This window comes from Theropithecus gelada, chromosome 2 (genome assembly GCF_003255815.1).
Source record: "Theropithecus gelada isolate Dixy chromosome 2, Tgel_1.0, whole genome shotgun sequence".
In the NCBI taxonomy this organism is placed as follows: Eukaryota; Metazoa; Chordata; class Mammalia; order Primates; family Cercopithecidae; genus Theropithecus; species Theropithecus gelada.
In genome coordinates, this window is record NC_037669.1 from 149,241,505 (window position 1) to 149,257,825 (window position 16,321).

General features: G+C 34.5%; 1 protein-coding gene across 4 annotated transcripts in view; it reads right to left on the reverse strand.

Moving 5' to 3' along the window:
• U2SURP (U2 snRNP associated SURP domain containing) overlaps positions 1 to 16,321 on the reverse strand; it is a 57,565-nt gene that overhangs the window by 21,239 nt on the left and 20,005 nt on the right. The window contains exons 8-21 of one of the 4 annotated variants that reach the window (XM_025375451.1): positions 16,160 to 16,254; positions 15,479 to 15,514; positions 15,309 to 15,391; positions 14,179 to 14,344; positions 13,777 to 13,988; positions 12,816 to 12,859; positions 12,280 to 12,344; positions 9,589 to 9,693; positions 8,433 to 8,499; positions 8,191 to 8,354; positions 3,931 to 4,093; positions 3,532 to 3,611; positions 1,888 to 1,975; positions 765 to 887 (exon numbers count right to left, since the gene is read on the reverse strand). In XM_025375451.1, the coding sequence (XP_025231236.1) occupies positions 765 to 887; positions 1,888 to 1,975; positions 3,532 to 3,611; positions 3,931 to 4,093; positions 8,191 to 8,354; positions 8,433 to 8,499; positions 9,589 to 9,668 (765 nt within the window). In that variant the 5' untranslated portion in view covers positions 9,669 to 9,693; positions 12,280 to 12,344; positions 12,816 to 12,859; ... (3 more) ...; positions 15,479 to 15,514; positions 16,160 to 16,254. The remainder of the gene's footprint in view (positions 1 to 764; positions 888 to 1,887; positions 1,976 to 3,531; positions 3,612 to 3,930; positions 4,094 to 8,190; positions 8,355 to 8,432; positions 8,500 to 9,588; positions 9,694 to 12,279; positions 12,345 to 12,815; positions 12,860 to 13,776; positions 13,989 to 14,178; positions 14,345 to 15,308; positions 15,392 to 15,478; positions 15,515 to 16,159; positions 16,255 to 16,321) is intronic. The other 3 variants (XM_025375447.1, XM_025375449.1, XM_025375450.1) reach the window with 3 other exon arrangements.

A 16,321-nucleotide genomic window follows, 5' to 3' on the forward strand; every position in this document is an offset into this window, starting at 1 on the left:
GGAAACCAGGAAATCAGATCATCACAACAATATATACGTATCTGTAACTATGGTAACTGCTACAGCAAAAAGGCATACTATTAGCATAATAAGTTTCACTTAAAGAGGTCAGAGAAAGCTCTCTAAGGTTATATCTGAGCTGAGATCTGAAGGATCTCAGGTAAAGATAAGTCCCAGAAAGAGGGAAGGACACGTATACAGGCCAATGGTAGGTGAAAACACACATTTAGGAAACTGAAACAAGGACCATGTGGGTTACAACAGTAAGGTCAATTAGGAAGATCCTGCAGGAGTGAAAGTGAAAATATAGTAGCTTGACTAGTAAGGCAGAATTAAACATTAAGGGTTCAGTAATTATTTAGGAGGTAAAGGAAAACAACAGAACGGTGGTGTATATCTGCTATCATGTGATGCATCTTTTCATGCACATATTTTACTTATATAGCTATCTTTAACAAAATAAAGTCATGCTACATATATACTGCTCTATTACTTGCTTTTTTTCTACTATTAATATCATAAGTCTTAGGTCATTAAATAAAAAACCACTCATCAATTTTCACATAAGGACACAAGACAGACAATTCCTGTTATATGTAATTTCGACTCCTGGGTTCCAGCAATAAAAATCCACTATTTAGTGGTAAGCAACAGATATTTTTCACAAAGAAATATACCTCGCATATGTAATGCAGCATAACTCCAAGAAACCTCCACCCCAGAAACGAATTTTAAAAACAACCAGATAAATACAGAGTGCCTACCTCTGTTTCCTTTTCTTCAATAATATTTACAAGTCCTAAGAAAATATTTTGTAGTTTGATCAAAAATGGTTCTGGATAAATTGCCCAATCTTCCCATGCTCTGAAGCAAGTCATTACCCGTTGCTAAATAAATAGGAAACAGATAACAAATTTTTATTTTGGGCTATATGTCTCAAATTTCAGTTCATGAGAATGACCATCAAGATTTGCTAAATTTGCCTTTAAAATGACATTTTTTAAGAAAATTACTATATACCATTACCATATTTTTTAAGAAAAATCAATGTCACCTTCTAATTAAAAGAAAAAACACCCTAAAAATAAATATAATGAAAAATAAACAGTAATTGTTTGCTCTTTACCACCTAAGGTCAGCTCCCATACCATTAGTACCACACATGAGCCACATTCAGGAAAGACTTACATAGAAACTTACGAAAACTTAAAACCAAAGTAGCCAAGTTTTGACCTGAATCCCCTTATGGTCCAGTAAAGTACTTCCTAATTCTGGTTAACACTTTACTCTGTATCTTCCCTAAACTTTTTTTAAAATTCTAACTTATGGTCAAAATTTAAGGTCAAAAACTTTAAAAATGGGAGTTCTCTGAATGCCCTAAATGGTGGGGTCACTGGGCATCTTCCCAAACTAAAAATTTTTCGTAAAAAAGTCATCTTCCCATGAAAGCATATTTACTTAGTCAATTATAAATAAAGTACTCCACCTGGCTTTTCTTAACACTGGCCTACAGCTTAAGAGGTTATAAAAAAATTGGTAACAGAGTAGACTTTCTAAATATGATTAAAATGTATGTCTTTAATCCAGCCAAATAGTATTTACCATTACAAAACAAGTGATTCTTCTGGCTGTTTCATGAAAAAAGACTAACATTTATAATATTTAAACAATACTTAAAACTAAAATTAAACACCTGTCAAAATAGTATCTTTTAAATTTTTGATTTTGATTTAAAAAATGACAGAATTTTAAAACACTAACTTCTGTAACATCTAAGTTTTAATTTCATGTGTCATACTTGTCTTACGTACTTTTCTAGCCCTTCGAGGCCCTCTCCCCCCACCCATTTAAAACACTAGGGCAAAAATAGTAAAACAATAAACGTACCTTAAAGTTTTCAGATTGTAAATGGCCTTGAATTGTACGATAGGTGGCATTGAGGTCTGAAAATATCTGACATAACTTTGTTTCAAAACTGAAATTCAAATAATACATTCTTTAAAATAAAATCTATTTAAAATTCCTTTCCCCTTCAGCATGCCAGCCAGTGAAAACCCCTCCTGAACTTAAAATACCTACAAATTAATCAAGAAATTATTAAAAATCAAAAACTAGGTGTTTAAACTCTAAAACCGTAACTGAATTGCTTTAACTCTTATTACTCTGAATTTTTCTCCTACAAACTCCCCAACAGTCCCTACTATCTCCCTTTATAAGCAAGAAACACTACATCTAGGATATGTTGAACCATCTGAACCAATTTCTTTATTTTATAAAACAGAAAACTTAGAAAAGGGTGACTCATCCAAGGCAAAAAAAACTAATGGCAGACATAAGAGTAGGACTCAGATCTCTAAATTTCTTTTCAGAGCAACTTCCTAGGGAAAAGCTTCCCTTTGCCTAATTCAAAAAATAAACACAGAAAGAGAGCTCTGGGGAACTGAGAAAAAGTTACACTTTTTTTTTTTTTTGAGACGGAGTTTGGCTCTGGTCATCCAGGCTACAGTGCAATGGCGCAATCTCAGCTCACTGCAACCTCCGCCTCCCGGGTTCAAGCAATTCTCCTGCCTCAGCTTCCTGAGTAGCTGGGATTACAGGGCTATACCACCACACCTGGCTAATCTTTGTATTTTTACTAGAGATGGGGTTTCACCACATTGGTCAGGGTGGTCTCGAACTTCTGACCTTAGGTAATCAGCCCTTTTCAGCCTCCCAAAGTGCTGAGATTACAGGCATGAGCCACTGTGCCTGGCTAAGTTACACATTAATTATAATACAGCAACATAACTTCCTTTTGCCTTAGGAAACATTAGCAATGAACTAAAATCAATATGCTGAGGATCAGAAGAGAATGCAGATTCTATAGTTAATAGTATGTCTTTGGTTTCTTATCTCTGCCAGTATATACACTGTTTCTATTTATTATATGAATAGCTAGATACGCAATAAAGTTCTCTTTAACACACACCTATTTGTTCTACTGTCAATAACTAAGAAAGTGATACGATATAAAATCTTTCCAAAAAATTGGTAATTTAGCTTAAGTTTAAGCCAATTTTTTAAAAAAATTCTACAAACCATGAAGAAATTCAAATTAGTCTTCCCTCAGTATCCATGGGGGGACTGGTTCCAAGACCTTCCATGGACACCAAAATCCACAGATGCTCAAGTTCTTGATTGAAAATGACATAGTATTCACCTGTAACCTACCCACATCTTCCCATGGGTTAAATCATCTCTAGGTTACTTACAATACCTAATACAATGTAAACGCTATGCAGAGTTTTCATTACTGTATTGTTTAGAAAACGACAAGGAAAAACGTCTGTACGTGTTCGGTACAGATACAATTTTTCTTCTCAAATATTTTCAATTTGTGGTTGGTTGAATTCACGGATAAGGAACCCACAGACATGGAGGGTTGGCTGTATTTCTTATTCTTGGAGGACGTTAACAAAACAATCCTCTTTTCTGAACTCCTTACCCTTAAACACTTTATTTCAGGAATATCAGTTATATCATTATACTTACAATTTTCTATAATACGAAGCATTAGCAACTTTGGCTGAAGAGTTGTACAAAACATCAGAAACCAAATATAATCTGGCAATCTATAATACCAAAAGATAACACAAAATAGGTTAATATAAGGCTAATGTTTAGCTATAATTTAATAATGGCTACTAATTAGAAGAGTTAAATGAAACTATCACCACAACCATGACTTTGGCAGGGATGAAATTTGTTAACTCATTTACATTTCAATTTGTTTGCAACCTGTATGTTAATGAACCTAAATTTCCAAGCAGAAGTAACATAAGACTGCATGGGAAAAATTTCATCAGTCAAGTTCTTTGTGCAAAAAGGAAACCACTTCTAATCCCAAAAGACATTAACTATCTCCCCTTTTCTTAAAATTCATTCCCATACCTTTTTAGGAAGGGGTGTCTTTAAGATGGACAATGACTCAGTAATGCAATCCACTATTTCTTCAGCAGCTTCAGCATTATTAAGACAGAAAACCATTGCATCTCCAATATCATTTTTCCTTGGAGTTAATCCCCGCAAGATTTCTTCCAATTTATCCCTCTGTCTGAACATAAATTGTTTTAACTTATAAATATTTAGATACAATTTCAAATGCCATTGTAGTTTTTGCTCACAAACTAATTTCTTTAAAACCTACTCACATAAAATAATTCTGAAGACTGTAATATGTTAAGTCTGATTTGTGTTGTGTCCCCCAAAACTGTTATAATTTTTTGAAGAACTTATATAAGAAAGAATACTCCGTAGAACTAATAAAAGATACTAATGATGTTTTCAGCTTACAAATTAAGTAAATTTAAAATCATGGGCATTTCTTCAAGAGTCTTTAAAGAGCACCCCAGTCTTACTATCCCATGATACTAAAGAATTTTCATGTTCTTTACTCCCCTTCTTTGAAGGAAGTCTATTACTTTAGCATTTCTGCCTAGGATTAGGACAAGCTAATTTTTCTGTAAAGGAAAAGACTGGCTGGGTGCAGTGGCTCATGCCTGTACCCAGCACTCTGGGAGGTCGAGTTGGGTGGATCATGAGGTCAAGAGATCGAGACCATCCTGGCCAACATGGTGAAAACCCATCCCTACTAAAAATATAAAAATTAGCCAAGCACAGTGGTGGGCGTCTGTAATCCCAGCTACTCGGGAGGCTGAGGCAGGAAAATAGATCGAAACTGGGAGGCGGAGGTTGCAGTGAGCCAAGATCGCGCCACTGCACTCCAGCCTGGGTGACAAAGCAAGACTCTGTCTCGATTAAAAAAAAAAAAAAAAAAAGATTATAAATATTTTAGGCTTTGAAAGCCATATGATCTCTATCCTCCTGCTGGTATAGCACCAAAGCAGCCAGACAACATGTACGGAAGGGGACTGACTGCATTCCAATAAAACTTTATTTTCCAAAACAGGAGGCAGCCATATTTAGCCTATGAGCTAAGTTTGCAGATCCTAGGATTACAGTGATTATGAACATACATCTTCAGAAGTAAATACACTCAAATAGTATCGCACTCCATTGGCAAATGCTCTCATAGACAATGAACCAATGCAGCAAGTATTAAGATTTATAGACTGCAGTGAAGTACATAACGGCATATGGATTCAGTCACAGACCATTGCAATAAAGCAAATATCGCAATACAGCAAATCATACAAGTTTTTTGGTTTCCAAGAGCATGTAAAAGTTATGTTTATACCATACTGTGGTCTATTAAGTATTCAATAGCAGTATGTCTAAAAAAACAATGTATACATTACTTTAAAAATACTTTCTTGTTAAAAATGCTAACAATCATCTGAATTCTCAATGAGTCATAGTATTTTTGCTGGTGGAAGGGTTTTGCCTCAATGCTGATGGCTGCTAACTGATCAGGGTGGTGGTAGCTGAAGGTTGGGGTGGATGCAGCAATTTCTTAAACAACAATGAAGTTTGCCGCATCAACTGACTCATCACAGGGGATTTCTCTGCATCACAAGATGATGTTTGTTAACATTTTAGCCAGAGGAGAATGTCTTTCCAAACTGTAGTCAATCCTCTCAAACCCTGCACTGCTTTATCAACTAAGCGTATGCATATTCTAAATCCTTTCATTTCAACAATGTTTACAGCTTCTTCATCAGAAGTAGATTCCATCTCAAGAAACTACTTAATTTGCTCATCCCTAAGAAGCAACTCCTCATTTATTAAAGTTTTATCATGAGACCACAGCAATTGAGTCCCATCTTTGAGCTCTACTTCTAATTCTAGTTCCCTCGCTATTTCTACCATATCTGGAGTTACTTCCTCTATTAAAGTCTTAAATCCCTCAAAGTCATCCATGAGGGACTAACTTCTTCCAAGCTCCTGTTGATGTTGATTTTATTTTATACACAAAAAAACTGAAACTGATTTTTTTTCATTTCTTTTTAATAGAGATGGGGGTCTCAATATATTGCTCAGACTGGTCTTGAACTCCTGGCCTCAAGCTATCCTCTTGCCTCGGCCTTCCATAGTGTTGGGATTACAGATGTGAGCCACCACACCTGGCCCACAAATGTTCTCAATGGCACTTGGAATGGTAAATGCTTTCCGCAAGCTTTCTAACTGACTTTTTCCCAGACCCATTGGAGGAATCACTATTTATGGCAGCCACAGTCTTATGAAATACATTTCTTAAATAATAAGACTAAAAGGTCAAAATTACTCCTTGAACAAGGGGATACAGAATGGATAATGTGTTAACAGGCATGAAAACAACTTAATCTCTTTCGTACATCTCCATCAGAGATCTTCAGTGATCAGGTACATTGTCAATGGGCAGTAATATTTTGAAAAAAATCATTTTATTGAGCAGGTCTCAATAGTGGGCTTAAAATATTCAGTAAACCATGCTGTAAACAGATATGCTGTCATCCAGGCTTTGTTGTTCCATTTATAGAGCACAGGCAGAGCTGATTTAGCATAATTCTTAATGGTCCTAGGATTTTTAGAATGGTAAATGAGCACTGGCTTCAACTTAAAGTCACCAGCTGCATTAGCCCCTAGTAAGAGAGTCAGCCTGTCCTCTGAAGGTTTTAACCCAGGCAGTGACTTCCCCTCTCTAGCTATAAAAGTGCTAAATTACATTTTCTTACAATAAAAGGCTGTTTTGTCTACACTGAAAATGTGATTTAGTGTAGCCACCTTCATCAATGACCTTAGATCTTCTGGATAATTTGCTACAGCATCTACATCAGCACTTGCTGCTTCACCTTGAACTTTTATAGTATGAAGATGGATTCTTTCCTTAAACCTCATGAACCAATCACTGCTAGTTTCAAAATTTATCTTCTGGAGCTTCCTCACCTCTGTTTCCACAGAATTGCAGAGAGTGGGCCTTGCTCAGGATTAGGCTTTGGCATAAGGGAATGCTATGGCTGGTGTGATCTTCTATCCAGACCACCAAAACTTTCTATCAGTAATAAGGCTGTTTTGCTTCCTTATCATTCATGTGTTCATTGGAGTAGCACTTTTAATTTCCTTTAAAAACTCTTCCTTTGCATTCATAACTTGGCTGTTTGGTGCAAGAGGCCTGGCTTTCAGCCTACCTCATCTTTTGACATGCCTTCCTAACTAAGCTTAATCATTCTAGCTTTTGATTCAATGTGAGAGAAGTAAGACTCTTCCTTTCACTTGAATACTCAAGAGGCCATTGTGGGATTATTAACTGGCCTAATTTCAATAGTGTTATGTCTCAAGAAATAGGGAAGCCTAAAGGGAGGGAAAGATGGGAAAACAGCTAGTCACTGGAGCAGTCAGAACACACATTTTTTGATTAAGTTCATCTTCTTATAAGACCACAGTTTGTAGTGCCCCAAAACAATCAAAGATCACTGATCACCACAACAGATGTAACAATGAAGAAGTTTGAGCTATTGTGAGAATTATGAAAATGTGACAGAGACACGAAGCAAGCACATGCTGTTTGAGAAATGACAACAGACTGGTTTGACGTAGAGTTGCCACAAACTTTCAATTTATAAAAAACACTGTATCTGCAGAGCACAGTAAGTCAAAGCACGATAAAACTACATATGTCCGTATTTAATTATATATTCTGCTTTTAGCCAATTTTTTTCCCATGAGGTATACAGGATGTCCTCTGAACATTTAATATGTTTCTGCTTCTTCAACCAGCTAGTTGCACTGTACAATTGCTAAGTGAGACTAATAACAACACATACTTCCATGGTGGCCATCTCACAGCTCACCACATAATGCAAATGAAGTGTGCAAGTTACCATGAAGGGGCTTTGCATAGCCACGATATGATCCCACTAGCCACATAATAGTTTTTCCTCTTTATGCTGCATTCAGAGAATCAAGAATTCTAGGAATCCCCCAATAATTTCTGTAAGAATCTGAAGTACTCCAATGCTAAAGAAAGAAGTCAACTATGTTTAAAAGATCATCACTAATTTTACTAGGAGAAAAGTCAAGGACAATAGAATACATACCTATACTTGTTAAGATGTTTAAAATTATAAAGCACATGATGAAAGATGTTACTATTTTAAACATTCACAAGTGAAAAAAATTTATTTTAGGGTTAACATCTTAATAAGACCATTAATTAAAGCAACCATTACAGTGACTTTTCTGAATATATAATAGAAAGGAAAAATATCTTACTCTTCCTTAAGTGCTCCCTTTTTACTAGGTTCCTCTACAAAAGCTTCTGTTTCTTGCTCTTCTGACATTCCATGCAAGTATGGATTTAACGGTGGTGGCCTCCAAAAAGATCCATTTTTGAACATACGAAAATCTTCCGTCCGCCATTTAGTTGGAGAATCTCCCTAACAAACATTTAGAGAGTTATTATAAAGGTCTAATTACTCAGAGTCAAAATTAACAAAGTAATTGATTCTACTTGCCTGCAGAATAGAATAAAGCTTCCACCTATAGTAAACATGGGCTGGTGTCTGGTTTTCAAATAAGAACCTAAACAAAACAAACAAACATTAAACATCATATTCTTCAACAGAGCTATCTTCAATTAAATATAAATAAATGAGAAGTATTATTTGCCTATTTAGTTCAAAATAAAACAAAAATAAAGATCCCTCAAGAGAACCTCATCCACTGCCATCTACTACCTATCCCCATTCCCTTACTCCAGTCCTAAACTGCCTTAGTGACTGACATTAATAATCAGAAGGTACGCATCATGCTGAGTCTTATGATCGTTTTTATTGAACACTTACATGGCAGATACTGTGTCTGGCAATGGAGAGATTTTCCCAACATATAATTACAAAAGCAGTGATTTTATACTATTTAAGTGTTAAACTAGTGTTTTAGAATTCTGTAACAATTCAGAGGATAAGCAATTTATTTTAAAACTCATTTGTTCAACTGTATCTCACTTATGATTCCTTCACTGAAAAGTATAATGAAATGTATTTTCCTCCTAGAGAATGCTAAAAACAATACTATTTAATTGACCAAATCAAAATCTAATGGAAAATTGGCCTCAATACATTCTACTCTGATTACTAAAACTGCCTTCCTATCCCATTGCAGAACTAATCCCATACTTTTAGAACTTTATTCTTGGAAATATTTTTAATTCTAATAAATTAAAAGTAGTTTTAAGCTGCATGCCTGAAGATAAAATACGGCAAATACAAACAATGGAATATTATTTGCCCTTAAAAAAAGAAATCCCGATACATGCTATAATACGGATGAATCCTGAGGACATTATGTTAAATGAAATAAGCCAGTCACAAAAGGGTAAATATTACATGATTATACTCATATGAGTTTACCTAGAGTAATCAAATTACTAAGAGACAGAAAATAGAATGGCAGTTGCCAGGGCTAAGGGGCCAGAAGACTGAGGAGTTACTGTTTCACAGGTAAAGAGTTTCATTTTGGAAGATGAAAAAAGTTCTGGAGATGGATGGTGGTGATGGTTGCACAACAATGTGAATGTACTTAATGACAATGAACTGTATACTTGAAAATGGCTAAAATGGGAAATTTTATGTTACATATATTTCAACACAATTTTTAAAAAATGCACACCTGAACATAGGATTGTTGATTTCTCTGTTCATAATCATAGCTTCAAACATTGGCCCTTCACGTACAACAAACTCTATCATTCGATGTATCAGGGCGAGCAAATTCCTACAACAACAACACAGTTAAAGAAAATGGATTCAGACCTACCACTATATAAAACTACATTTGACCTAAGTTACTATAATTGTGCAGAAAATGATTATTCTGCTGACTAACACCAAATTTAATACCAAAACAGTAACCTGGAGCATATGTTAATGCCTTGTGCATTAAGAGGGTGTGGGGCAGTGGGAGTAGGGAAGTGGGAGGGGATGGAAAGGTGAGGGAGGGTAGGAAACCACAATATAACCTCATAGTAATATTTACTTTTCTAAATGTCACTTAATTTTATTTTCCAAAAGTAAAACATTAAATTATAAATCACAACTAATTGGAAAGTTGCAAATGTTGATATATAAAATCAGTAAGTTTGAGCCTGCATGTTATTACAGCCATCTAGAAATTCACACACTATCTCAGTAAAAAAAAAAAAAAAAAATTCCTAAACCAAGCACTTTTGTGGTGCTACTGAAATGTTATAACCATGACTATAATTTATAAAAATGCAAAACTACCTAACAAGTTTAAGGCCTGATTTAATAAAAAATCCATCCAACTCTTGTGTTTTTCTGGTACACATACCAGATGGAGTTTTTATTAAATCTGACCTTTAATGAGGCAACATCCCTTTGGACGACACTTCAAACTAGTTCACGATTCATGAAATGGATAATTCTGCCTGTATATTATCTTTTTTCCCTCCAAAACAAGAGAGATTGATATGCCTATACACTATAAATCAATGAAGAAATTATGTTGCCAAAGCCTTATACTACTCTTTCCAAAATATTGCAAAATGGGGCACATGGTGAGATGCCCTTCCCATTTTCTGTAACAATTATTTTCCAAATACCAAAATAAACATATGTGAGTAATTTTTTAGTACAGTCGTTTTATTGACTGAACTCATAGGAAGTCTTTATCTGAAGCTAGGTCCTAAAATCATGTGATATTTTATTAGACTCCAAACACAATTTTGGACATTGATTATGGCGTCGGGCTCAAAATGACTCAGCTTATTTATAAGCTGCTTTTGATTTCTCATTTCACCAGTCCCCCAGCATACACAGTTGGCAAATAACAATCGGGAAAAGCAAAAGGATATTGGCTCTTGGTACATGGCACACACTAAATTACACCTTTAGCATTCCCAGCTCAAATTACATTCATATAACTGCTAGAATGTAAATAAATATATAGTTATAGAATAAGACAGACTTTTTTTGCTCCATAATGCCCTATTTCAGAGTACATAAACAATAAAATAATCTATCTCATGGTGGCTATAACTGTTTTCTCATAGCTTTCAAACAAACCTACTTAAAATGAAATCTCTACACAGTGAAAAAAATTTAACCCTAAAGGAAGTAAAAAAAAATGTATCACAGTTTAAATCTTTACAAAGGGGAAATTATGCATTTAAAACTACTAATTCAACCCTAAATTGTTAAAACAAAAAACTAAAAACATTGCTTAATTTTAAATTTAAAAATTATTTTTCTTTCACAGAAGTAATTGCTCTGCAAATACGCAGTTCCTCAACATTCATATGGTTAATGACATTATTTTGAAGGAAGGGAGATAATGTCAAGTTATGATTCAATTCCAAAACTCCCCACTGATATGAGCCAAATTAAAGCTAAGGGAAATTTTATGTATAAGACTAATTACTAGGTGGACAAATGTTATACACCCAGAAACTTGTGTGAATTAAGTCAAAAGCAACTTGACTTTAGCATTTAAGATAGAGGAAAATTGTTTAGCAAGTTTAAAAACAAAGGATTCATCTGAATGGTGAGTGAAGACTTCCGGCAAAACGCACACTCAAAATTGTTTAGAAATACGGTGAGCCACATACATGTAAAGCTACCACTAGATATGTGCTTTTTTTGAATGCTACAAAAATACTATCCTGTGAATGCTTTTATCAGTGGGGAAAAACCCACTTAGTTTTAAACAGGCTTGTAACTGATAAAATTAAAAGTTTATAAGTATTTTTTAGAATGTTTCATGATTATTTAAAATCAAAATCTGACAATTAATTATTAACTTGATTTCAAGATTACTAAAGAACTGTAATCACATTCTTCTTCCTTAAGGATTGTGTTTATTTTAAAAATGGTGACTTTTCTATTAAACAGTGTAGTACAAAAAGATGATATATTTAAAGTGCATTATTTAATTTTAAAATGGTAATTATCTTATTCTGGGCAACAACCACCAAAAAAAAAAACAAAAAAAAAAAAAAAACAAAAAATTGTCTCTCAGTTATAATAAAACCACATTTATTGGAGTCGATCGTACCAATGTCTGGTCAAAAACTGTATACTTTCCCAATCCATCCCATGATGTTTTCCTGGTCCCCCGCTGCCGCAGACAGTTCAGCTGGTGTTGCTCACCAAGGCCAATGTCAAAGAGAATTTGGTATTCTTTTGTGTTCATTTATTATTCAACCAGTGTTGTGTTCCTGTGTTTGGGAAAAGGCTTAGCTTGACTGAGCAAGAGCGTACCTACAGCATGAATTCTTCTGCTTTAACAGTGTGTTGAAAGAGAAAAAAAAGGAAGAAAGGAAAATAAAAGAATTCCAAATACCTTTGTTATCATGAAAAGAAAGTTTCGAGTATGTCCAGTGTTCATGACAATAATAGGAATTTCTTCTTAAAATCAATTGAAAAAAAAAAACCAAAACAAAACAAAGCTATGCCATCAGTAAGGAGAACTCAAACCAACGTTATATATTAAATGCAGATAATTCAGAAAACAAGAAAAAAATAACAACAGATTGAGTCAAACTGTAATGTCATCTGAAATTTAAGACACATTTAAAACATCTATTTTCCCATGACAATAGTCTATTGTCTGACTCCAAATCAGAGCTAATAAATACATTCTAACTAGCCAAAGTATAAACATTCCCTACAGTGATAACAATAAAAACAAAAAAGATATTGACATAAAATTGCACAGTATACAAAAGTTAGTTAAATTTCACACATCCCCCCAAAAAGTACTGGGAAGGAACCATTGCTCAGTCAAGATACTACCTTTTCCTCAACACCATTTCTTTTTAAATTCAGAAGGGGATATTGTCTATATTTAGATCAGTAATAATAAAGAAAAACATGTACCTTTCTGTTGGGATAACCACTTTGACTATGGCTTGCGACAGAGTCTGTATATGAAGTCACATCAGATAATAAACATAGAATATGTGAGTATTGTTAACAAGTAACAAGCAAAAATATACATATGCATTGAAAATACTACATATCTAATCACAAGTTTTGCAGGCAATCACTGCATTTGAAGTCATTATACACTAAGCAATTACATAAATGCAAATGGATGTGTTCAGTGAACAATAATGTTCACTAAATGCAAAGAATCAGAACATTCCTGCCAGAATGCACATCAATGCACTGAAATAGGTACTACACTGAGAATTATCAGATAAAGATTTTAATTTGTGAAATAATTAACTGTTTGCCTCTGACCATACAGTTCACTACTTTGTTCCCAAGCCTTTAAAACCAGCCCTGTCATTTTAAGTGTAATTAATTCATAATAGAACCAACAAATTCTTATAACTTAAGTTGGTTTTTGTTTACTAAAAAGAAAATACTCACCCTTGGCTTTTACTAGATTAACTATTTTTTAAGAACCACATAAATCTTCTCAAATATTCTAATACCTCAGACCTAGCTGCCATCCAAACAATAACTACTTAGGAGGTCTTTCTAATTGAAATTTCTAATTGAAATGTCACTTAACCAAATACAAAATATCACTTTCTCAGAACAAAGTAAATTTAGATACTACACTTAAGCAAATCTGGATAGAACACCGGACAAAGGAAAAAAAACTTAACGAGTGGTCAAAAAAGGAATGGTAGCCACAAATAAAAACATGACCTAGTATTTCAAATATAGGGTTTCCATGGGCTAAGGCAGGGAACACATCTACTTATTTCTTTAAAAGTTGCCAAACAGAATTACACACACATTTTCTTTAAAATTGTTGAAAAGAAATACTACCACAGTTTTAGTATTTACAAATTAGATGCGGCCTTATGTCCATTTTTAAAATTACCTTCTCAAAATCCTCTTTGTTTTTAGGTGGCGGTAACATGGGAGCATTAGGGTTTTTTAACCGCTCTCTAGGCTGCGCATTAAAAGGCAGTCCGGATGGAGGTGGGGGAAGCGTATGTTCCATCATAGAAGGCGGAATGTATATTGGATGTGGAGGAATAGGTACAGCTTTACCCCAACCTAACTTCATTTCAAAAGACATAATCATTTTTCCTACAAGAAAGAAACGAAAGGTCACTTTGTTAACTCTCAAAAGTTTCCAAATAAAATCGTTCTGGTGAGTTGAAATAATTTTCATTTTAACCTCTCCATTTCAGGTCCAATCCTTCCTAGTTTTTATAAATACTTTTCCAAACCAAAGAAATATCTGAATTGTATAAATGAGTAATAAAAACATTCTCACCATTCAAATTTTTTAAAGCTCTTTCAGCATCTCTTCTATTCATAAAGGCCACAAAGCCACAATTTCTCTCTCTGGCTCTTTCTTCATCAGTTCTAGGCCACATGATTTTCACACTGGCTAATGGTCCAAATCTTCCAAATTCTTGGCACAGCATTTCTTCATTCATCTATTAAAAAGGGTAGAAGATTTTTATTATGCAAAAAAGGGAAAAGAAAAAATTATTTTCAGAAAACAAAGTAGTTTTTTTACAAAATGAAAAGCAACATAGCAACATGCTTCAATTTTCCATTCAAGTACCAGGAACGCTACACAAGTAAAATCCCACATGGGGCATTCATACATCATTTCATACTATAAATATTCTGGTTTATTTAAGATGCCAGGGTGGGCAAGTTCAGCGGATAGAGAAATCAAAATCACTTTTACTCCCTATCTTCCTTTGCTTTAAGGTCCTAGATCTAAGATAGATGTTTTATAGTGATGGTTTGTTTAGGCATTTAGGAACATTTTTCAAGCAGGCGTGGTTAGTACATTTAAATTAAGGAGGAAATATTTATTGACAATGAAGAAAAAAAGGATCTAATCATCTGTTCTCCCTCTAACAATCAACTACCCATGTAATCAAATGCAGAGAAAACAGTTAACAGTAAATATGCAAAATATAATTTTTAATAACAGTATATTATATACTACTGCCACTACATTCGCCGTAACATAATTAACAGCATCAATGTAGGAAAAGAATTAAAATGCAAAAGACAAACCACAAACAGTAGTTTGCTACTATGAGAAAAGGGACTCCACAAGGAAACAAGTATGCATCAGAAGTGGATAGTCTCAAAAATAATATTATTCATCAATGGTCATACCCTGATTTAATAATAAAACCAGCACATAGTAAAACATTTCAAATTCAGAGTTCAATCTAGTTACTGAAAGAGAAAACGAGAATATGTCGCAAAACAATTTGGGCCATACCAGTAAGTCTCAAGTTTACAAGACAATTCTAAAGACTATCAAATTCCATCAGATTTGTCAGCTTCAGAATCCTGATTTTTTTTGACTGACAAAGTAGCTTTCTTCCAAAAACATAAAGCATATCACTCAACATTCATCTTACTTAATATTACCTGTGGATTAATGTTTCCAAGGTATAAATTAGTAGTGCTTGGATCTCCTACATCATGTGAGCCAGGTGCATAATCATCAAGAACTAGGGCAGAAAGAAAAAAAGAATTATAACCTGCAAAATACAAAGTTTGGAAAATTTATCAATTAAAAGAGCAAAAAACTGTATTACCACCAGATGATCTATTTCTTCTTGAAGGTGCGTCCACTTAAAGGGGAGAAAAGAAAACAATTATTAGTTTTTATAATACAGTAGTCCCCCCTTACTCTCGCCTTTGTTTCCCCCAGTTTGTTACAGTAACAATTTCCGAGAGACAAAAAGAGACTACATTCACATAACTTTTTTTTTTCTTTTTTTTTTGAGACAGACTGTTGCTCTGTCACCCAGGCTGGAGTGCAATGGCATGATCTCAGCTCACTGCAACCTCTGCCTCCCAGGTTCAAGCAATTCTCCTGCCTCAGCCTCCTGAGTAGCTGGGATTACAGGCATGCACCACCACGCCCGGCTATATTTGTATTTTTAGTAGAGACGGGGTTTCACCATGTTGGCCAGGCTGGTCTCAAACTCCCGACCTTAGGTAACCCGTTCGCCTCGGCCTCCCAAAGTGTTGGGATTGCACTTTTATTTCAGAATATTGTTATAATTGTTCTATTACTTATTGTTGTTAATCTCTTAGTATGCCTAATTTACAAATTAATGTTTACCACAGCTATGAATGTGTAAGGAAAAGGATAGTATATACCCATGGTTTCAGACACCCACTGGTGAGCCTTGGAATGTAACCCCCCATGGATAAGGTGGGAACTACTGTAATTGATCACAAACATACACATTAAAATAAATGCCACTTACTAGAACGACGCTGACCATCAGAATCTGACTGAGGAGGTTCAAATCGACTTAATCTGCCTTTTGTTTTATGTCTCTCATCACGTTCCTCTTGAATTCTGTTGAAAATATTTACAATCACTTATAATGAGCCAAAATTTGTTCCTTCACATTTAAGAATAGCGC